The 24,306-nt window shown below is 37.9% G+C and overlaps 1 protein-coding gene across 4 annotated transcripts; it reads left to right on the top strand.

Annotated features, from left to right (window-relative positions):
• Nucleotides 1-148: 148 nt before the first annotated feature.
• On the top strand, nucleotides 149-24,093 carry gdap2 (ganglioside induced differentiation associated protein 2). Of its 4 annotated transcripts, none has more exons than XM_086145232.1 (15): nucleotides 149-285; nucleotides 654-718; nucleotides 1,827-2,011; nucleotides 4,209-4,348; nucleotides 5,323-5,476; nucleotides 6,245-6,333; nucleotides 7,733-7,809; nucleotides 8,808-8,967; nucleotides 11,410-11,560; nucleotides 12,487-12,563; nucleotides 12,774-12,850; nucleotides 13,147-13,286; nucleotides 18,181-18,235; nucleotides 18,666-18,809; nucleotides 21,833-24,093. In XM_086145232.1, exons 3-15 carry the CDS (start codon nucleotides 1,830-1,832, stop codon nucleotides 21,872-21,874), a joined length of 1,488 nt encoding a protein of 495 aa, XP_086001358.1. In that variant the 5' UTR covers nucleotides 149-285; nucleotides 654-718; nucleotides 1,827-1,829; the 3' UTR covers nucleotides 21,875-24,093. The 4 variants fall into 4 exon arrangements, with proteins under 4 accessions (XP_086001358.1, XP_086001357.1, XP_086001356.1 ...); XM_086145231.1 differs by lacking the exon at nucleotides 149-285 and adding an exon at nucleotides 365-510; XM_086145230.1 differs by lacking the exon at nucleotides 149-285 and having other exon boundaries at nucleotides 366-718.
• Nucleotides 24,094-24,306: the final 213 nt, after the last annotated feature.

Here is a 24,306-nt window from a genome sequence, read left to right as displayed (position 1 = left end):
CCAGCCACAACAGAAGCGTCAGTGTCAGCTGACTACAAATCGGGAAATGTGTCAAACTCAGTAGAAAAGTAGCGGAAACGCCGGACTGCAGAATCAAATCATGTCTTTGATGCAATAATCGACCATATAGGAGTTATGGTGAAAAACGTCGTGTTGTCATACCGAAATTAATGTTTAATGTCATGAGAGCATTAATACTTATAATGTGAAATTATACCATATATTGCCGAGAGCCGAGGTACGGTATCGGGAGCAGGAACTAAAGCCTCTGAAACAACATACGCAGTAAGGAGTTCCGATGCGTGAATTAAAACATGTCAGATTGTTATGTTGTGTTTGCAGTATGAATCCACGTGATTTTCTACTCTCTATCTTTGATATTGTACATTTGAAAAATGTTATTTTCCCTCCCAAGTCGCCGTTTGAGTTTTTAATTTGAAATTTTAAACCGGAAAACACCGGTATTACTCCGGAAAGATCGACGTTATATTAACAAGACGCACCTAGCATGTCAGTTACATTTGTAAACCTTACTTTTGCACTTCTAACGACATCTTCGACGACCTTCGTTTTACCTTTGCATGTATAATTGTATCCATTCTGAGTGGAAATTCAGAAAGATGATGATATTTATTTATTCTTGTCGTGGGTAGACTTATTCTTTACGTGGACATCACCTCTGCCTCGGGTCAAGCGATTTCTGCTACAGCATTGCTGGGTAAGTGAACGTTGAAATGTTAAACGTAGTCTCTTGGCAAAGGAAATATAACACTATTAATATATTCCGTAAACTCAATAAGAAAAATCACCAACATTCACAAATAGAAATTCACTTACAGGAAACGGCCTGGGTGCCATTAAATTACTTTCAATAATGAAAACAGCTAATCTAATTGTGAAGGGGTCGAGGAGGCATCTTTTCATTTCAGCTTCTTTCATTAGCAACTTGGGCAATTTAACAAAATGAATTAGTAGCAGTTTGTCGACTTTGTCCCTCACAAAACCTCCACACAAACCTTTTGGCTTTGGATGGACCAATCGATTGATTAATTGACTTCCTCTCTCAGCAATAAGAGTTCCCAAACCAGAGTGATTATTCCCAAAAACAACATACAAATGATAGATATTTCATCAGTGTTTTTCTTTAGTAACTCCACCATGCCTGGAGATCAACTATTGCAGTTAAAGGTGTAAATGCTTCTGTTTTTCACTTGAATTATGACAGACACCTCTGAAAATGTCTATCCCTCATATATTAAGGCATCTGGCAGTAATAGATAAAGCACAAGATTTTGTCACAATTTGTTGAGGAAAAAGCCATTTGCCAAATACTGCAAAATCTCATAAATTAATTTTCCTGGCTATAATGCAAATACTTTTTTTTTTTTAATTGCGATATTAAGATCTTCCTATCATATTGCCTTCTACATCATATAGTCTGCTCTCAGCATGTGACCTGAGAGGATGACATTTAAGCATCACTCTTGTGTTTGCCTTACAGCAATATGCCACTCTTATAAAATCGTATCATTAAGAAATAAATAAATATCAAAACTGGCTTCTCTCTGTATTGCCGACATAACGGTTTCCCACATATGGCTTGTAAAACTTTAAAGGCTGATAGATAAGATAAGGTCTACCTGTGACCTGCACAAATATAAATAGCACAATAAAATGTGTGATGTTTAATGCCAAACTACACACCTTTTACACAAACTTGCAACCAAAGGAATAGTACAAAAGCACATTTTGAGGGAAGTCTAAAATATCTTTTTCTCTGTTTATTATACAACTGCTTAAACATCTGCCTATATTTAATGCCCAAGGGGATGGATCCTCTGGGTGCCAGGTCTCAGTTTGTGGACATCCAGACTCTCCCCACATGGCAGCAGCAGCTGGTTGAGAATAATGAAGAAACTCTGCAAGATCATAACTTCAGCGCACTTTGCCAGCAGACCTTGTCCTCGCCTTTTCCCGTCAGACCGGACATTAACAACAAAATCATTCTTTTGTGAGTCACTTGATTTATTGAGACATTGTTGATTATGGGGTCAAGCAAAGTCATTATTTTGAATTATTACCATTTATCAAAATCACAATACTCAAGTTTTTGCTTCCTTCTGTTACAGACTCTTCAATGGTATTAATTACGTTAGAATTCTCAAATCATTTTGGAAACCTTGGGTTTCTTGTTTTAGTTGGAAAAAAAGTTATTAGTAACACAAAAAAAATAAACTAATGAACGATTAGTATTTCAGTGTGCAAAATTATAAAATGAGTATTATTTATGGGTGGCATGGTGGTGCTTCTGCCTCACAGCACAAAGAACCCTGGTTCGATTCCCACAGGAGGCGTTCTGTGTGAAGTTTTCATTTTCTGTGTGTGCGTGTGTGTTGGGGGGGGGGGGGGGGGGGGGGGGGTTCTCCAGCGTCCTCCCACAGTCCAAAAACATGCAGGAGGTTAAATTGAACAAATTGTGTGAGTAAGAGATGTTTGAATGAGACACGGAATGGCTGGCTGTCTCTATATGTGGCTCTGCAGTTACCAGCCGCCCTATGAAAGCCGGTATAGGTTCCAGCATCCTACGATCCTAAGCGCAGGAAAAAGCGGTAGATTATGCATGGTTGCATGGTAGTATTCATCTCGTTCTGTAGTTTGCGGTTTATGTTTCATTCATAGGAAAAAACTATGCTCATTATACAGCACAATTATGTACAATGGGAAAAAAAAATCCTAATCTTGATCTAATTTTTGGCTCAATATGTCATTGAAAGTATTATCAAGCCCCAGCTCAGTCTCAAGCATTTCAGATATTTTTGTAAAATGAATCTAATGTATGTTAACAAGCCATTCTCTCACACAGTCAAAAATGAAAACGACTTTGATTCTATATGAAATGTTTCAGTGAGGTAGACTTGCAATGTTTTTATACCTTCTGTTTGAAGGAGTAGTGTGTGTGTGTGTGTGTGTGTGTGTGTGTGTGTGTGTGTGTGTGTGTGTGTGTGTGTGTGTGTGTGTGTGTGTGTGTGTGTGTGTGTGTGTGTGTGTGTGTGTGTGTGTGTGTGTGTCGAATCGAATCGAACCAGGACATCCTTGCTATATATATATGGTAAGAGGATGCTGATGTTGAAACTGCTGGGAGGAGGCCTAGAGGAAGATTGGAGAGATTTATCGATGTGAAAGTGGACAAGAATCTTGTTGTTGTGAGAGAAGTTATACAAAGAATAAGAATAGGATAGGGTGAGGAGAAGCCAAAAGGAAAAGTACGCATAAATGCCATATATGGTGATTATATATTATATAGATAATACTAAATAATCTAGCACCAGATTTAGTGTATCATCACTAATGTATAGACAAAATTATCAGTATCTCTTAAACCTGTGTGCCAAAGTTAATTGTTTTGATCTGTATTACACAAACGTATAATATCATTGCAGTCTAGAGCTCCTCTGTCTTTTTACACATGTGAATTTGGCACTGTGGTGACTCGGGAAGGTCTAATAATAAAGCACACCGACTGTGTATAATACCACCAAGCCTAGTCAAATGGCCAGATCATTAATCCTTCATAACAGTAGAACACATGATGTTTTTGGACCTAACTTGAAAACAGTTTCTCTGTAGAGTCTTGTTATTTATGCTTTTCCTTACTCAGTCTAAAAGGTGATATTTCCAAAGATTCCAAGCACAAAGTGTGCTCTCACTGATGACTTCTTAACAAAGTTTAAGAATTTCCTCAATACAGGAAGAGTGCATTCCTGGTAAAGAAGTTCACATTTGGAAATAGCCATTAAGGCAGCTCCTGTTGTACAACCTGTAGTGGTAAGGAGGATATTAAAAATTGTGTAATATGCCTTTAGAAAGCAAAGTATAATTTATTGCCACTCACATAAATTATGTCTGTGCTCCATGTTTTTAGATGCACTTTCTTATAAAACTAATTGTACCAAAGAGTGGCACTGACCAGATAAAACGCAGTATTTGAGCTTAGAGTGGTCGTCATTTTTTAGACTGACTCACCATATGAATAAAACTGCTGTTCTTAGAATTGTCCCTCGAACACTAGTTACCAAATCGAAACATGGAATATTTTTTCAATTTTGTATCTATCAAGATCAATCACTATCAAGATTTCATTTCTCAATCTGAAATTGAAAAATAGACTACCATTTACGCAAGAATTTATTTTTCTCTTTCCCCAAAAGTCATGGTGATGTTGCCCTGCTGAACTGCACCGCCATCGCCAACACTAGCAACGAATTGTTGAATGACAAGAATCCAGTGTCCGACAGCATCCATCAGCTCGCAGGGCCAGAGCTGAGAGAGGAGTTGCACAAACTCAAAGGTAAAGTTGGTATAGAAAAAGTATTGTTTAAACTTCTCTGTTCATAAATGGTCAAGCCTGGAGGCAGGCAATTGTGTCACGGAGCAGAACATGTGATTCGGTTTTCACATGTGGTTTTAAATAGAATTTTCCAGGCACATGATCCTCTTACAAATCAGAACCCCCTGAAGTTACAGAGAACTAAGGTAGTTACAAAGGTAACTTTGTGTAGAGCCCATCCATCCGGCCAAAATGCATGCAAAGGTGAAGAAACTCCAGCTTATGAAAAGGCCAAACTGAAGGTAAACTTTAAAATATCTACTGAGACAATAACATTCAGAGGTGGCCTGATAATTTACAAAGACACATCAAGGGATTCAGGATTAGTAATTTTCTAAAGTGGGGTCCAGTGCCTGGGGCCAGGTTCACGTTTACTGGATGTTGGTCCTTGGTACTAATGAAGTAAGCTCACCCACACTTCCAAGTAAGTAGCTTCCAAGTTAGCTTGGAAAGGCTACTATAAAGAGAGTTTAATAAAGGAATTTGTATTGGCTAGTGTTTGTAAAAAAAAAAAAAAGGCAAAGGTGACTGTAAGTGTGTGGTGTTGCATCACAGCACTGGTTGTCGTAAAAGATGGACATTGATGCCAGCAAGTATAAAGCTATGATGTCAATGAAGTGATATCACAGATAATTAATAAAATATTAACAGTTAAGATAGACAACCAATGGAGAGAGATTGTTCAAGCAGACCATCAGTAGCCAGGAGAGTTGAAGGGGGCCTTGCCTGGGACACATGTATTAGTCTGGTTCTGCTTCAACAGAGGCTGTGCTGAGACATAAATGAGACAATTTTTCAGCATCTATTCAAATGAATAAAAAAATAAAGTGGTTCACACTAGTTATGGTGATAAACTTTTTGTATCTGTTCAGGTAATGTTTGGTCAGCATTGCATTCAATTCTCAAGTCAGTACTATTTGCATGTTTCTACATAGGATGTCGAACAGGGGAGGCAAAGTTGACCAAGGGCTTCAATCTGGCAGCGAGATTCATCATTCACACAGTCGGACCTAAGTACAAAGCAAAGTACAGAACTGCAGCAGAGAGCTCACTCTACAGTTGCTATAGGAACATCCTCCAACTTGCCATGTAAGAATGTGAAAATACACCTGCCATTTTATCCATTGTTCCATCAGTCACTTTCACAAATCATGGGAACTCCACTGCCTACTAAAGGCAGTGATTTTCTTTTCACATAATTCAAGAATTTGATTTTTATTTTGACCCGACAGAGCTACATGTTATAAAGGATGTGGAATCCATTTTTGTTTCGTTAAGGTGAATGCATTAATAGCACATCGTCATACATGTTAACATGACTTGACCTAGAAAATCATTTTTTTCAAGGAGTGAACTTTCCACCTGCAAAAAAGTCATAGGGATGAACCAGAGGGTTAATCACTGTGTTTTTCCAGTTTGAAGTGAACTGTAGAACAGAGCAGCCCCACATTATCACTGTACTGTTTATCTTTTTTCCAACTGTTCCCTTTCACCCAAACTCATTATACTGGATTAGGTTGGAGATATTCCACATTCATTTGAGTTTGGATTTAAGTCACAGGCTTTCCTTTTGTTATTTGATGAGAGCTCACTACCTGGGAATTGTTCTGTAACAATTGATGTGTCTTTGAGCCAGGCATCCAATCCCCAAATGCGGAGTCAGGTTCATGAAGTATTTTTCAAATACAAAATTAATAAAACATTTCATTTGGGGTAAAAAGCATTTGAAAGATGGATTTGTTTACATGTCACCTTTTAAATTTGGCATTGGATGATTCTGACTTGCTATCTATCTTTGTTTTGGTAACCTATCTTGGTAAATCAGGTCTAATTTCATTTTTTTTCTTTTGACCACAGAGAGCAGTCACTGACATCCGTTGGCCTCTGTGTGGTGAATACAGCCAAACGAGGTTACCCTCTGGAGGATGCCTCACACATTGCTTTTAGTAAGAAAGGAAACAGTGATATATATATATATATAGAAAATATATATTTTTGATAACACATGAACACACACACATCTATATCTATAAATCCATATAGTATATTTGTATTAATGTATATACTGTATAACTGATACGGCAGACGATGCAGTATCAGATATACATTTAGCACACACAGCAATTTGATTTTCTTGTTCACCGTATACCGAATCGTTTGAACATTTGTGTTTCTCATTACATTTCAGCTAACTGCCACTGCCAAATTAAATTAAGCACCAAGCAATCCAGTCTGCATTTCCAAATATTTGACTAAAGAATGGGTCTTTCTGAAGAGTTCACTGAATGCAAATATGGTTCTGACATAGGCTGTCACCCTACGAGTAGTTTCACAAACTAGTTTGTGAAATATCTTCCCTACTAGATAGACATTAAATCATAAAATCACCGAGCAAGGCTGTTCTAGCATGTAGAAGTTGCAATCTCGAAGACTTTTAAATTTTAGCACTCCAAATTTCTAATGGCATTAACCTAAGAACCGAAACTGTGTCCCTGAAAGCTCTATGGAATGGTTTTTGATAGCTGAGCAGGTGCATTAAAACCCTCTATCATAAAGCCTAATCCTAAGTTTTATAGCAATGTAAAAGTAAAGCACAGCAACACTGGATCTCAAGCACTGCAAAATTTCCCTGTGCGGTTATCACCCCTCTGGTCTGATCAATGGGTCTAGCTGACAGTACATTACCTGCCCAGCTGCACAGTTTGCAGGGGGTGGCCAAAGGGAAAAGGCTAATTTTTTTCAAGGTTTGAGCCCTGCAACATAGGGGCAACAATTTGAGGCGGGTCATTCTTTTTTCAAGCATGACTTTATTGAAGTGCAAAGAGCAGGGTCCAATCAGACATGGTTCGGCGCTTTTGGTCTGGGAGAATTTAAGTGGTTTAGACAGAGCCCTGACTTATTAGTTAACCTAAAAGTGAGATTGCTAGCCAAGTGTTTTCCTCCAACATACAGATATTTAGTCACCTTCGAAGCACTAGTCTTTATGAATGAGAAAATAACCCCCACCCCAAATAGCTCAAATAACATTTCAGATTTTTATGGAATAACATCTCATATTAAAGGGAATAGAGGATTCACAATTGGATCTACAAAATCTCATGTAGGTTGAAATAAAGCCGGGTGCTTTACACATTAGAACAGTTAAAAGCAAGAAGAAATTGATGAAGTTGGACTTATTTTGATAATATAGACCATCTATGTTTTGTTTCAATCATTATCAAAATAAGATATGATGTTGAACATTACAAGCAACTAAGATTGATTTGAGTGATCACCGAACACCCACTCTAAAATGCATTGCATGTAAGCCATAAAAAATGACATGCTTTGGTTTAATTTTTTCAGGAACAGTGCGCAGATTCCTCGAGAACCATGGAAACAGCATTGAGGCTGTAGTGTTTGCAGTGTCAGACTTTGAGGAGGTTTGTTCTCATCTTTCATATTCAGTCCTCATCCAATGATATCCATCTTGTAAGAGGAATTTCATTTATTATTATTTCCAATCAATATTGATATTCGTTGGCAAGATATGATCGGCTCATATCAAATACAAAATGAGGTTTGTGCAATCTTTTGGGCGTGGTCCCACAACTGTCTCAAAGGAATATTAGAGTTTCAATCAGTTATGCATTAATGATATTTTTGCAAATACTCTGAGTTAATGTGATGTTTGTTTTCTTTTCTGTTGTGGAAAAAACAACAGACTTCTTGGCAACTAAGGTTTTAGAAACTTTCCTTTCTTTTAATTCCATGAGGCACAGATAATTCTCCTTTTCAATCCCTTTTTCAAAATACTTAGTAGCTAATAAATGCTATGTAACTTCCTGTATTGGTCATGGAATTCAGAAGTAGTAAGGGCTAAAATGGTCTGTTATAACAGTTACTGACAATTGCTCTGTGCTAAAGGCACATGCATTAGTAATGCATATCTAAATATTTGAACTATTGATGATCAAACACTAAAGATTGCCTTAAGCTTAGCAAACTAATAAAGTATTATTAACTAAATCGAAATATTAGCTTTAAAAATGTTGAAGCCGTTATTTCTAAAGTTTGAAAAGGCTATCATCCAACAGATAATAAACTCCTGTATTCATGATTGCGGATTTTTATAACTAATGAATTTGTGAATATTATATTTATTCCTGTGTTAATTGGTTCTACAACTGACTTTTTTTGTATATTTGAAAGCCTTGCAACAGAATTATATTGCTATCTACCAGAAAGCCTGATTACATTTTACTTTTGTTTTCAACTTACTGGTGCTAATTGTCGTACAATTGTCGTACTGATTAAAATGTGAGGATCTTAAACCGCTTCCACTCTCTGCTTTTGCATGTTAATCTCTCCATGGAAGACATCAAAACAGTTTAAACCCTGTCGGCAAGCTCATGAATACTGTGTATGTATTTTACTTCAGCCAGTGTACAAGAGGCTGTTGCCTTTGTACTACCCTCGGTCCAAGGAAGAGGAGAGGATTTGCTTGCCCCTCATACCAGCAGACATTGGGAACTCTGAAGGTGAACCTGTCGTCCCAGAGAGACAGATCCGCATCACAGAGAAACCAGGCAGCTTGGAAGGTAAAGAAATTAAACACAAATATGGACAAGCAAACTCACGTAGATATAGATAATATATCAGAATGCTTCAGGAAGTTTCATATATGGAGTTGTTTGTCGAGATTAACCACCAAAGGAACATAGTGTAAACATACGTCTCTCATGTTGCTCTCATAGCTTCCATCAGGGTCAGGTCTAGGCGCCTACTGAACAATCACACAGATAGCTAGATAAACTATCATAGTCGTCCCACTAGTGAGCAGAAACAGGAACATGTTGTCCAACGCAAAGTATAAGACAGTTAGAGGAGGGGAGCGGTTATTAACAGTAGAGAGAAAACCTAACACAGAATATTCCAGATTGGATAACATTTAATTACTTACCTTGTTTTTTTGTTGTTGTTTTTAGACCGATTAGCTGTCCATGATTTTCTTATAATTGTATCTTGTAGTGCTGAAAATTTGTCGCCAATGTGACACATCAGTTTTCCATGCAGTTATTTATGCTTAAATTGCATATTTTAACATGATACTAATCGTGGTCTTCATTTATTTCCTAATATGCACTCTTTTCACATTTTTGTCATACTTCTACAAAGTATTTCATTACCCAGTAAGTTCTGGTAGTGAATTTCAAAGTATGAGATTGATATAATGAAGACAGAAAATTGTACTTTTTTTTTATGACGCCTTTAGACCATTACCACTGATTACTGCTGAAATAGCTGTATATTGCCAGCTATATAACAAGACGAATATGTAGGCACCAGGTGACGGGTTAAAAATGATGTTCTGTCCCACACTATATGGTACACCTGGTCCCCCTATTTACATGTGCTGGTAGGTTTAATTTGTGTTTTTTCCACATCTCTTCAAGACAACTGGGTAAATGTGATAGTAACATATTTAGTTTTTCAACCTAAGTTTAACATAGCTCTACATTGTTAATGTAGTGGTCAATTGCCTGAAACTAAGCTGAACTTTTGGCCTTTTATCAACAGGCTAAGATTTGCAAATTATCCATTGGGGCAATCTCGTTCTTTTCTTTTCTAGTGGGGTTTCTAGCAGCTGCAAGGAGGGTGTCTGGTACATCTTAGGATCACTTCTCTACTTTTTTCCAGATGATGTGGTCCTATTGTCTTTGTTGGAGTATAAATGCTACCAGATTCTGGTGCAGGTGAAGAATCACTATCTCAGTCAGATGCCATGGTTCTGTTCCAGAAACCATTTGATCTCTCCCTCAGCGTTGGAATGAAGTTCTTGCTTCAAATGTTTATGAGCGTAGGATAGAGCAATACATATCCAGGCTGAAAAACTGAGGGTAATGTTCAACTTATGGTAAATTTGTCAACTGTCGAGTAAGGTCAGAACTTTTGTGATTCACAGAAAAGACAAAATGTTTCTCATGTCAGTTCTAAAGTTTGCCAATCCGCTAATGAGAAGCATCTCTTTTGGCAACTACACATTTAGCTACCAGTTCATAATTCACTGAATTGATTGAACATATGCAATATGTGTATAGTCCAGAATTTTAAACAAGTCCTGAAGGACTTAAAATAGTTCTTACTGTCAAAATGTGTATAAGCTGAAAAGCAAAAGTGGAACAGAAAATAAACAGTCAGTTAGATTATTTTATTTTTTGACATATTCAACAATCCCTTTTTTGTAATTTTTTTTTTTTTTTTTTTTTTTTTTACCATAATTTCCTTGAATTTTCACTTTGGTCTCAAACAAAAGAACCCCACATGTTAACATGTGCTTTTGTTTTGCTTTTGTTTCTAATCTTTCCTGGCACAACACTTCAAAGAGGTCTATGTGGCTTTGAGGTGTTGATCCGACGCTAGTAGTTATGCAAGTGAAATCCACTGACACCAGACTTTTTATACAGATTTCTACAAACGAAACTCAGACTGGAGCACAGAATACATGTCTAGAAAGACATATAACAATGTAAGTGGTCTAAAAGAAACGAGCAGAGAATTAGTTGGACAAAATATGCGTCTATATTCTGTCCAATTCGCAAGTACATTTACCTTGATTTATTCATTTATCATTCACACTGCTTCTTCTGCACATAGAGTTACAGGGAGAAGTGGCAAGAGTCAGTCCCAGCTGGCATTGGGCAAGTGGCAGGGTACATTTTGAACAAGTCACTTTTCAATCATATCGCCTCATATAGAGCAGACAATCTTTCTGACGCTTACCTTTTGAAAATATAGTCAACCATTTTTCTAGTGCATATTTTTGGTCTCTGGGAACAACTTTAAGATCCTGGTGAGAACCCAAGCAATCATGGGAACAACAGGCAAATGCCACATACAAGGCCCCGTTTTAAAATGTTTTTTCTTCCCTGAGAGGCAAAAGTGCTACTCATTGCACCACTGTGCTATCTGGTAAACTTCTTTGGTTTGATTCATATCAAAGAAGGAATATAAAGTCAGAAATACATTTTCATGTTTTATAGATGATTCTGAAGAGGAAAGTTTGGAGTCTGATCTGGGTCAAGTAGGAAACCACGCGTTTGCAAGAATGGAGGGTGATGTGGACAAACAGCGCAAACTGATCCTGCAGGGCCAGATGTCAGAGGCTGCCAGGCAGAAACAGCATCAGAGAAAGTAAGTATCTGTACTTTAATCAAATATATGTCAGACATGACAGTGGACCAGCTGTACAGTTTCAGCATGGTCCTGGAGGGTACATGAGACTTTGCCCAACCAGTCTACATGTATTTTGTAGAGTTTGATAAGGCATTCAAATGTGTCTCCTAGGAGTCCTGTAGGGGGATGCTCTGGGAGTATGGGTTACAGGATCCCGTGATACAGACCATTAATTTCCTCTATAAACTGGTGTCAGAGCTTGATCTGCATTGCTGGCAGTAAATCGGATTTGTTACCAATGAGGGTAGGACTCCTCTAGAACTGCACTGCCTCTGTTCATAACCTTTACGAACAGATTTCTAAGTGCAACAAGGGCATTGAAGGGATCCGGATTGGTGGCCTCAGGGTTGGGTCTCTGCTTTTTCAAGACTTGTATTCCTATTGGTTTCATCTAATCGTGATCTCTGACACTAACTGAATTTGTAGTTTTATGTGAAGCGGCCAGGATGAAAATCAACAATTCCAAATCCGAGGTGATTGTCCTCGACCAGAAAAAGGTGGGGCGCCTTCTCTGCATCAGGGATGAGATCCTACCACCAGTGAATTCAAGTATCCCAGGGTCTTGTTCATAAGTGTGGGGAAAAATAGAGGAGGAGATCGATCTGTGGATCAGTGCAGCATCAGCAGTAATGCTGACCCTGCATTGTTCCGTCATGGTAAAGAATTATTTAACAATCAATCTGTGTTCCTACCCTATGTTTTCCTGGCTGGTCCGGGAACTCCACAGAATTCTGCTGGAAGAGTGGCTAGAGAGATTGTTCCTGATTCACTTGCTCCACCCGTGCCTTGATGCTTTATAAGCAGCAGAAGATAGATAAATAGTTTTGAATACTGCTGTTACTATTTGCCATAAATTATACCTAAGTTGTGTTTCACATCTGCAGTTACAATCGCTGGCTATGTCGAGCAAGAGCAGAGGATCTGTCGGACATTGCAGCACTGAAAGCTTTATACCAAACGGGTAAGTGTATATGTACCTGTGATGATCTGAAAACAGTTTCATCATAAGACTGTACCAATAAAATCATATAACCTGGCTTAATTTACTGAAACCCTACAGCTATCCAGGCACTTTCATTGCTGCTTGTCTGTAACAAATACCTACAGTTTCTTTGTGATTGGAGTCTATATTTTGTGTGTGATCTGAACCTTTTTCATGATATGTGCTTAGGTCTGGATATGTGTGGCAGAACTGTGATGGTTATAGTTGGAAGAAATATTCCAGTGACCCTTATTGACCTTGAAAAGGTATCTATATTCACTCTCCAGTAAATGTTTCATATTTTAAAATCAAAGCAATGCAGGGCAGGTAATGGTTAGTTTCAATCTATTAGTTCTGTGCTTAGCCGATGTAAGAAAACAATATGTGTCAGAAATAAGTAAGACTTTTGAAATGTACAGTCCATGGTTTAAACTTTTAAAATCACAGCTTATTGATATTAAACTTTAAAGACTATCATCAATTAATTCATAATTCAGTAATTTTCCTTAGGAAAGAAAAGGTTTAGATCCATTGTAGAATTAATACAACTGTGTGTCTGCAGGCCCTGCTGTATTTTATCCATGTAATGGACCACATCGCAGTGAAGGAGTATGTAATGGTTTACTTCCACACACTCACCGGTGAACATAACCACCTGGACTCTAACTTCCTCAAGAACCTCTATGACATCGTTGATGCCAAGTCAGTGTGACATTTTACCCTGCTAAAAAAATACATACACACACATTCAAGCTATATTTTACTGTTCTGTGTAACTTCCTGTAGGAGGGCTTCTTTGAAAGGTCAACACCTATTATTATGGCCATTCTGCTCATTCTAAAATGTAATTACACTGGAGTTCTATCAAGATGAATAGGACAAGATAATTTCCTGGTTACTATCTAATTACTTTATTTTTTGTCTCCTGGATTACTCATTGCCCGTAGCCCCTCAACACACACACACACACACACACACACACACACACACACACACACACACACACACACACACACACACACATGCATTGTTAACAACACAATAAAATCTGCTGTTGTTTTAACCTGGCACCCATTCAAGAGCTCTGACAGGGACATTAATGATGTGTGCTGAATATTCTGGGTTTGCAGTTCATTTAACATCATTTGGCACACAGGACTGGCTTACTCTAGGTTCAATCTTTAATAGCCTTTTTTTTCTGTCTAAAATGATACGATGTCCTCGACATCCGTCAAGGTGAACCACAGGTTTACCTGGCTTTGATTTCTGCCTGGCATTCATGCTGTTTCTCTAAATGATGATATTTCAAGTCCAGCCAGTTTCAATTTCTTTATATGTTGTAGCAAACCAATACAAAGATGATCTAAGGGCGCTGGACCGTCAAATCAGTTGCAGTTTACAACAGTTTTCAGTACGTGCCACTTTCTTTGTTGGATTAATTGACCACTGGTTGACCCTCACTGTTTCGGTTCCTCATTTGAATATTATGACTTTTGCATCTTGAAGTTCAATTTATTTTTCGTGGTAAAGCTAAGGGTTAAGCTATTTGAAAAGGCAGAACACACTGTGAAAATCACTGTGACTTTTGGAAATTTGCAGGCCATTTTCAGAACAGGAAATCTAAAACTTGGAGCACTTTATTTTGGTGACATATTAGCTATGAGTCAGCCTTGGAAATGTTTGTGTAAAACCAATTTTTTGTACAGACTATATGTCAGTTAGTGAAAGGGCATCATAGGTCATTACTTTGTTATTCTGAAGCGGATTTGTCACTTAAATAACAAAAATGCTAGTCTGCAGATATATATATCATCTATCCTTTACGACTTCTCTGTGGTGAATCTTGGAGACAGCCCCAGAAAGGCAGAAAGGCCCAAACTCCTATCTGACCATTTCATCCAGCTCTTCTTGAGAGTCGAGAGGAGTCCCCAGGTCAGATAAGAGTCATAATCCCTCCAGCCTGTCCAAGGTCTTTTGTAATGTGCCAGGAACTCCTCCCCAGGGAGGCACCCTGACCAGATGTCCGAGCAACCTCATCTGACTCCTCTCAATGTGAATGAGCATCGGCTCTACTTTGACTTCTATTCGAAGGGAGGGCAGAGACACCCTGCCGAGTCAACTAATTTCATCCTAATTGCCATCCATGATCTTGTTCCTTTGGTCACTACCCACAGCTCATGGTGGTAAGTTAAAGTGGGAACATAGATCAACTAGTAAATACTTTCAGCTTGTGGGTCAGCTCCTCCTATTCTGTTCCAGTTGTCCTTCCCCTGTGAACAAAACCCACAGATAATTGAACTCCTCAACTTTGGGAAAGATCTCAACTCCGACCTGGAGGGGGCAGTACACCTTTTTACAACTTACCATGGTCTCAAAAAGAGAGTTGCTGGTTCTTATCCCAGGCATTCTCACTCCAGTGAGTCAGATATCACAGTTGGATGAAGCTAACATTACAATGTTTTCTGCAGAGACCCAATCCCAAGGCCAGCTAACTGAATCCCCTCCACACCCCAGCTGCACCTTTAAATTCTGTACAGGTTATGAACAGAATCAGTGACAAAGGGCAGCCTTAGCAGAGTTTAGCCCTCACTAGAAATTAATGTGACTATTACTGGCAATGAGTTCTTGTGTAGTCTTGTTTAAAGTTATATACACATATTAAGAATGCCAGATGGCTTGATGTTATGGAGATGGCATAGATTTGTCTTTCAATTGAAATGATTTCTTTTGTGTGCTCTGCTGTTGCCGTTTGTGTGGAGGTTGTTTTGTCTCTCCAAAAGAGACATCATCACAATCTTTCATTAAATGATAGCATACACCACATTCTTGATCTAATGCCTGGATGTTCTGTCCTTGGGGTGTACCAGTCTTTACCTCAGGGTATTGTGGGATTTGAAGTGTTTGTTGAAAACCTGTCTGAGTTTTTTCCAAAATACCAGCAACAATTGGTATGACGGTATGTCCCTGCATTTGTTCCAGTCCTCTCCCTGTTCCATGTTCTTCCTTCTGGAGGCTTCTGTTTTGGCAAAGGCCCAAATAGGGTAGGCAAAAGATTTAAATGCTTCTTCACATGTTGGATCTCATTTTCTCTGCCTTCAGCGGTTGATGGAACATTTCTGGCTCGATAATGGAAAGGTCTTGTTACCTTATCCGCTTTCCTTCTAGATGACATGCAAAGTACACTCCTACCAGTCTACCTGCTCACATCAGCTGAAGTTATTCAGTCATCTTCTCACCACCGGTGACGTGTCTCCACTCCTCCCTGAAAAAAAACAAAACAATCTTCCTTTTTCAGCCTCTACCAGTTTGTCCTCTCTTCTGCCCTTGTTCTCCACATCTTCCTTGCCACCAGATCTCCCCTACATTCTCACCCACCACTACTTTGCAGTCACCGATCTCCTTCAGTACATCGTCTACACAAGATGCAGTCAAATTGTGGGATTCTACTGCTGCGATTTTAAGTTTCCCAAAGTTCTTGCCTCCTCTGGAGGTAATTATTCACTAGAGCCATTTCCATCATTTCTGCAAATTCTACCCCCATATGTCCACCTGTGCCCCAATCCTGGACACCAAACCTGCACATCACTTCCTTATCTGTTAACTATACCAAGATGTCCATTGAAGTCTGTACCAATAACCACTCTCCTACCTCGAGGGACAATCTGCACCACTTCATTCTACTCACGCCAGAATTCCTCCTTCTCTAATCCACATCCTAACTGTGTTGCATACCTACTAACAACATTGAGCATCACACCTTCAATTGCTAGCTTCACTCATTACTATCTGACATCTTTTCACTTTCAGGAAATTTCTGACAAACTCCCCCTTCAAGATAATTCCTACTCCAGTACTTTTCCAATCAATGCTATGATGGGCCATTATGTACCAACTTAAATTCTTTGCCCAAGCTTTGAGCTTCCTCCTTATCTCTGTTACCTACAAGATGTCAAATCAAGATATTAAGTGCAGTGCAACAACAAGATGATTTTGACAAAAATCTGTACCTATTACCACTCTCCTCTCAAGGGATACTCTGCATCACTTCATTTTACTCGACCCAGGATTCATCTTCGAATTCACATCCTAACATGGGGGACCCACTAACAACATTGGGCATAGATTTCTGCCTTCAGACCCGTCAATCTATCTGACCATCTTTTCACTTATTGAACATTTCTAACAAATACCTTCTTGAAGGTGACTCCTACTCTACTTCTCTTACGATCAAAACTGTGATAGAATAATTTAAATCCTGCTTCTGATCTTTGAGGTTTGCTATCTTTCTACCCAATTGCCTGGAAATACAGTACAGCCAACTCTCCTATGCATCATGTCAGCCAACTCCTCTAGAATTTCTTGTCATACCAACATTCGTAGTCCCTGCTCTCAGTACTAGACTCTTGCCTTTCCTCTGTTTACAGACATGCCTTCCCCTTCTCCTGCTTCTACCGACAGTAGACTAGTTTTCACTTTTAGCCTATAGGTTATCAACCCTGCTTATGGTCATTGTTAACCCAGACTTATACTGATCCAGTATGGAAGTCATAGGTTTCATTTGCATATTTAATAGGTTTCATATCAGATGCCCCCCTTGGCACAATCCTCCTCATTTATCCCGGCTTTATAACGAATCAAGGAGAATCCTGGCTTGTGCCCCCTTTTTGCTCAATTCAGTTATTTTTACCTAATTCAGGTCTATTCAAGGTCGGTTTTAGGACCTTAAAGTCATAATATCAGATGATTTACTGATCTCTACTGTTAATCAAAGGCAAGCTTATCCCACCAAGAACAATAGCAGCTATTGAATTTGTCATAATCTCAGACCCTGACATTGATTAAATTTGATACAGGCATGGGAGTTTATCAACAGCTGTCTCTTATTTTTCCCCAGATGCTTGTCATCATAAACATGTTGCATTTTTTTCAAAAGAAATTACAACGCTGCTTATGATTTCAGTTGTTTATATTGAGGCTTTTTCATCCATTTTCAATTTACTATTGAACATATGACACCAGTGTTTATGAGACAAGTTACTGACATTTTATCTACCCAAAGCTATTTAGATGAAGGATTAGTACAAACCCTTCTATTCTGTATAGTTTGTCATTAACTAATTTATTTTTGTACATGAACATTTGTGTAACCCTTTGCAGTCTGCAATAAATATAGAGTACATTAACTGATTGGTTTTCAAAAGCCGCAAGCTGCAATACCAGATGCCAGGGATTTCACCACTCTCAACAAACATATTCTGAACAAAAACAGCACTAGTATGTGGAAAATCTTTCCATACTGATTGATGTCCTGGAGCTGACTGTCGGTGTTATATTTTTTGGACAAGAACATTGTACACTGTGACTCAGTTACATTTCAACCCTTTTCTTCTCAAGAGCAGTATTACTTAAATTATTTTACTTTTTATTCATCATAGTTTCACATTACAGACTCACACAATTTTATGATTTATTTTTTGGGGGGGAATTGACTTGCCTTAGTGTGTATTTTATTGCCTATAAAATTAGAATTAGGCACCTGGTTTCACATCATTTCAGCTATGGTTTTTTCCTCATATGTTTTGTTTGATGTTTGCAGGTTTAAAAAGAATTTGAAGGCCTTCTACTTTGTACATCCAACATTTCGATCAAAGGTACGACTGGTGGTCCATCACATGTTAAAAAATTTTTAATGTTGTTTGTACATGATATATTTAGTAGCTTTAGTTGTAGGCATCTTTGCTCACATAGTATCTCAGGCAAATGTATGGTTTAAAACCAAGACATTTTTATGCCAGATTTCATTAAAATGTACTCTTCATAAAGTGTGGAATAACCTAATGCGGATTTAAGCATTAAAACAAGTTCAATTTACCAATCTGAGGATTTCGTATGTATTTGACAGTGATAATATCTTTTAATTTATGTGTACTTTGATATGAAGCATATAAAGGTAGTTGATGTGAGAGAGGGGGATACAGAGAATAGGGTTAGATGGAGAAGATGAAGAAGATTTATGTATACCTTGATAAAACAAGTATTAATCATCGTCATTAAGATCTCTTTTTTGCCTTTTCAAATCAGGTGTCAACATGGTTCTTTACCACCTTCAGCTTATCTGGTGTGAAGGAAAAGGTGCACTACCTGGACAGCCTTCAGCAGCTTTTCACATGCATCAAGCCTGAGCAGATTGACATCCCGCCTTTTGTCGTGGAGTATGATGCAAGAGTGAGCAAACCAACACGCAGACACACAGAGTGAGAGTGACATAACAAAGTCAAAAAACACACAAAAAGGTTTGCACTATAGGTAACAATGGACCAAATAAAATATGGAAAAATCCTTGCACCACAACAAACAAATTCAAGCCAGCTGCCTGCAAATCTGTGCATGTGGGGGGGGTCAGTTGTTGTTAACATAGTAAGTCACATGGTATCCTGCAGGGAATCAGTTTTAAATACATATGACATGTGAATGTGCTCAGGGAGTAATGGAGTATAATAAATTTTAGACAAAAAGATGTGCCTTATAATAAATGACGATAATCACAGTATCTTTGGCAAGCACCCAATACTTGGCTTGCTTATCCAAATCAACCTTGCTTCCAATAATATATATAACAGTTTGTTGTCAGGTACATATTGAAAACATGTTGTAACAATGATGTGGTTAAATAATTTTTTACCTTGATTTGTTTTGGAAAAAGAGACAAAAATGTGGAAAAACAGCAAAACTAAAACTGTTACTTATAACTGATGTTAGTTCAGTGGAATGTAGCACAGAGAGAAGCCTGGCTTGATGCCTTTTGAACAAGAGTTTGGGTCAGAAATTAATTTTTTTCTTTGCCACCGCCAGTGTTTTTATGTGAGTTTCCATCTGCAGATCTACATTTAAATCCAACTTAGACCAAAAGTGAAGTGATGTTGTATGGGCCAAGGAATAACTTTGGTGAAATTTTTAGGTCTTTTTGGTCACTCTGCCAAGTGGAAGGCAAGAATATAGCACTGAGATAGTGTCGGGTATAGGACTGGAATAGCCAGAGAGTCGCTTGACATGATGTAGAGGAGAAAAGTGGCTATGCTGTGTGTCCAGGAGATCCAGTCGCAAAGGTAGCAAAGCTCAAAGCTGAGGAACAGAATTTAAGTTGGCCTATCCTGTTACTGATTTGAAAAGTAATGGATTAGGAATTATCTTGAAGGGGGAGTGGGTTAGAAATGTACTGAAAGTGAAAAGATGTTGTTAGTAAGTATGCCCCACAGCAAGGATGTGAATTAGAGAAGGAGGAGTTATCTTAGTACAGGTAACAGAAATGATGAGGAAGTGTGTGTGCAGGTTTGGTGTCCAGGATTGGAACACACAGGGATAGATGGGGGTATACTTTGCAAAAAGGATGGAAATAAGTGAATAATTTCCTCCAGAAGAGCCAAGGAAACTTTAAATACCAGTTTTGTAGCATATAGGTGGACTACACATTGTATCGATGATCCACCGAAGAGATCTGTGTGATCCATGACTGCAAAGTAGTGGTAGTTGAGAGTATAACCAAACACCATATGATATTAGTGTGTAGAATAAATCTTGCAAGGAAGACGAAGAGGACAAAGGTAGAGTCAAAAGACAAAGTGGTGGTAGCTGCAAAGGGAAGATTGTTTAGTGGTTTTCAGGGAGGAGTCGAGACAGGCCCTCGTTGGTGAGGAGATGATTCGAGATAACTGGACAGCTAAAGCTGATGTGATCAGGGAGACAGGTAGAAGAGTACTTGGTGTGCATCTTGAGAAAAAAGTGGATAAGGAGATATAAGGAAGTGCAGGAGTGCATACAGAGAAAGAGGTTACCTAAGAAGTAGGACGCCGAGGGGACTGGAGAGAGTAGACAAGTACAGGGAGTTGCAGCATGAGGTGAAGGTAGGTTAATGCTATGATTCTGCAGATTATCAAAAAACTTTGTGATGTTTGCATTTTTAGGATCTATCTTAATGATTGTTGGAATATATATAGACGTTTTCTCACAGGAGATGCAAAAATGGACCGACTAACTTTAAAGAAATGCCCTCCCTTTTCAGCAGTGAAGCATGGCTTAAAATTATGTCACAACTTTCAAATTAAGACCTTTATGTGGTTGTTGCCTGAAACATTTTGGTCAGTTTTGCTTGCTTTCAGTGTAAATTTGGTTTGTGATGTTATTTTTAAGTGAATTGTAATTTCATATGCATTTATTTACATTTATAATACATACATAATATCTTGTCAGCAAAAGTAATTTCTCAAAAAGTCATATAGTGTGTGAAACGCTCAAGTGGTTGAACAGGTTCCCAAACTTCCAACTCCAAATTCCAAAAAACATAATAATGGCCCCAGTACAGGATAAGCAGCATGAGAGAATATCAGGTGTGATAACATGTCCTCCCTGCATGGATAATGACAGGTTTCCTGATAAGTGAAGTTCAGTTTTGGTTTTCCGTAAGCTCTCTGAGTTACCCTCTTTCTTTCTGAGCAAAAATGTTTAAGTTGAAAATGTCTTTGAATTATTTACCCAGTATTTAATGATTAATGCCTCAGGTATTAAGTCATGATGTGAAGTTATATATGGCAGAATTTTAAGATTGTCCTTTTTATCTCCCCAGCAGATTGTTTCAAGCTTTATTAGGGTGGATAAGACTCACTAATAACTGCCCATTTTCAGTTCTTTCCAAGAGCATTTAATTAGATTCAAGTTGATAATGGGTATTTTTATTTCTTTTTGCTGTTGAAAGCAAAAAAAAAAAAACCTTCGCTCAGCTTGATTTTTGAACATCCCAAAGAAAGTGATCATTCAGGATTGTTTTGCTCATCAGCCTAACAGTTGTTCTTGTAATGGCTTATCACACCCCACAGATGTAGGCATGCATGTACACAAATATATACACACACACACACACATTCTGCTGGAACTTTCTCTTACATCTAGACCTCTGAAATTAAGCCAGAGTGACCATCTGGAAGTCTCCTCTTAGTTCCAAATGACTTCCATTGAAGAATTTCGGAATCGCTCTAAGCCCTCTCACCAGTCCTTGACTTCTACAGGCAACTCGTTTGGTCTCATGCCTCCCAGATTACTATGTAGGAAAATGTATAATGAAAAGTATTTTATTTGTATGTCCAGTGGGTTATTTAAACAAATTCAACTTGCAGACATTTTCCATATGATATACCAACTTTACCTCCTGAAATGTGTATTTACATTGGAGCATTTTCCGTTTTTCTCTGCCACAGGTGAATGGACCCTGCGATACCTCCCAATCTTCCAGCCTGTGACAATAGATCAACTAGACTTCTCTCTCAGGGTGACGTGGTGGTATGGCCTTTCTGTTGGGAGTCATTTGAGGACATTATGGTGCCTGTGAGGTCTAAACTCCAATATTCCAACTTCATATTTTGGAAACGTTTCTGTGCTGCCAGGACAAAATTAACAGTCGCAGCAAACATTTTGATGCATGTGGTGTGGTAAGAATTCAAATCTTACCAACCACAAACTATTTCTGGATCTTGTCTGGGTTCTGGATCAGACATTACCAAGGGCTTTTTATCCAGCAGTTTTCTCAAACATGTCTAAATGAGTGTCACGTCAAGCCTGACAGAAGCACAGGGCCATTGCCATCATATGGTCATATCAGCAGGCTTTTGCGACATCTTGAAGTTACTCTTCCATAACATGCTCCAAAAGTTCTAGAAGAAGTAAAGACTAATGCTGCATTGGACTAAATTCATAGTTGAACTTCCCTATAAGGTAGCTTGTAGTGAAAATATTTGCCAACATCTTCATATGAGTTCTTTTGAATTTGCCTTTGACAGAACAAAAAAAAAAAAATCTGTTCTGACAGCTAATGCCAAGGATGTGGTTCTAGTTGGCTGGTTGGCACTTCAGTTTTGTATCCTAGATGCAGAACTTTGTCTGTAAATCCACCACACAGATGTGCTATGGATTTAAGTTTAGCTTAAACTGCTTTTCCCAAGCTTTGGCTCACTCTTAAGTTAACCTTATAGAGGTAATCAGCAGTATTTCGACACAAGATTGGACTTCCATCTTGAATTCTTACTTTTTCTTTGAAGCAAGTTTGTCATATTCTATTCAATTTGTTTTGTAAAGCTAAACTGCAATTAATTTTTTTGTCAGGCTTGTTAGAGCTGAAAATTAGCTCTAAAATAATTACACCATATATCATGTAGTGTCCAACAACCTACATGAATTATTCATTCAAATTTAGTCATGAGTGTTGGTCCTTCAAAAGACCAGAATGTTTGTGAAAAATCTCTTAGATTTAACTGGAAATTGTCAAAATTACAAATAATAAATGAATTAATTAAAATATTTTATTGTAGACATATCGGCAATTCTCCTTTCTGCTGTTGAAACATTGCAAGCCGAATCAGCCTTTCTGCCTGAACATCCATTTTTCAGCTTGTTGGTCTTTATAAGGATACTAATAGCTGTTAAATAATTTCCCTTTGAGCATTCATACTTTTTTTTTCCCCAAAACCCTGACTTTACTCCCTCCAGCTGTTTGCCATTGCCTGGAAAGGAGTACTTCAAAACTTGCATTGTACAATAAGAATAACCAATTCATTTTTGATCACAAGTCTCATTTGTTATTTGCACAGCTACCTTAATTCAAAAATAAATTCTTATTTTATTTTTGACTACTAGACCTTTGGGTTGTCTCCTTAAAATCGAATTAAATAAACTAAACTTTGAAAGCATTACTGATTTTTTTTTTTCTTTAGGAGTACTTGATAAAAAAACTAAACGTTCACATTTGGTATACAAAGTGGTACTAGTATCATTAATATACACTGATGAAAAAAGGGTATTCACCTGCACTAACAAAGCTTTTTTAAAATCAAACCTACGCATATTTGAATATTGCATTTGTTGGGAAGACAGCCATTCTGGCTGTCTCAAATGCTCGCCATCAAACATACAGAATCAGTAATTCCAATACGCTGCACAGAAGTATTTCGACACACAAGTCACCTCCCACGTACCATGTTCTCTTTGAAACTTTTAGCTTTTTCAAGTTACCCTGTTACTTTTGTGAGCTCAAAATGGGAGTTGCTGCTCAAGGACCTTCCAGAAATAGTTTTACATCTGTATATTTAAAAGCGTCCCTTATTTTTTGAAAAGTAAGTGAAATCAAAGAGAAGACGGAGTAATATAATGTGAAAAAACTCTTGCCTAAATCTTTCACATGCTTTTCAAGAAAATAAAGATATGAAAAGCAAACATTTGTTTACAGTGTCTTGAATATGTATAGGAAATATCAAATTACTCTCCTTCTGATTTCCGTGTCACACTCTTGTCACAACTGTAATTCTGTCTGAAAATATTTGTATACTGAGCCAAATCGTATGTGATCTTATTTTTGTATTATTTGATATTAGCGAATGAAAGCTGCTTGTGACTATGATTTGCAGAATATACTTATGTAATTATTGTATTCATGATTTTACACAAATTAAAATGAGTCTCTACTGTACATGCTTTTGTTTGAGTTTCCCTCTTTGATCTTAGTTTACCCACAGGGTCACAAATCCCCTAGCATTGGTTGAAAGGTAGGGTACCCGGACGAGTTGATTTTTTATTTATTTTCAAAATCTGAGATGTGATGAAAAATTGATCTCATGAAAAGATTACAAATTTAAATTAAAGCCACTTAAAAACATTCATTTTTGCTTCTTACTTAGAGCAT

Source organism: Fistularia commersonii, chromosome 4 (genome assembly GCF_037954325.1).
Source record: "Fistularia commersonii isolate RoL2024-O1a breed Wild chromosome 4, RoL_Fcom_v1.0, whole genome shotgun sequence".
NCBI lineage: Eukaryota > Metazoa > Chordata > Actinopteri > Syngnathiformes > Fistulariidae > Fistularia > Fistularia commersonii.
Note: the sequence above shows the minus strand (reverse complement) of the source record. Positions and strands in the feature narration are given on the sequence as shown.

What these genes read in the sequence shown, in the direction of transcription:
- gdap2 (XM_086145229.1), top strand. Translation starts at nt 1,818, where the DNA reads ATGCCCAAGGGGATGGATCCTCTGGGTGCCAGGTCTCAGTTTGTGGAC. An exon ending in GGAGTTGCACAAACTCAAAG is followed by an intron (nt 4,349 to 5,322) that starts GTAAAGTTGGTA and finishes GTTTCTACATAG; the next exon opens with GATGTCGAACAGGGGAGGCA. An exon ending in TGCCTCACACATTGCTTTTA is followed by an intron (nt 6,334 to 7,732) that starts GTAAGAAAGGAA and finishes TAATTTTTTCAG; the next exon opens with GAACAGTGCGCAGATTCCTC.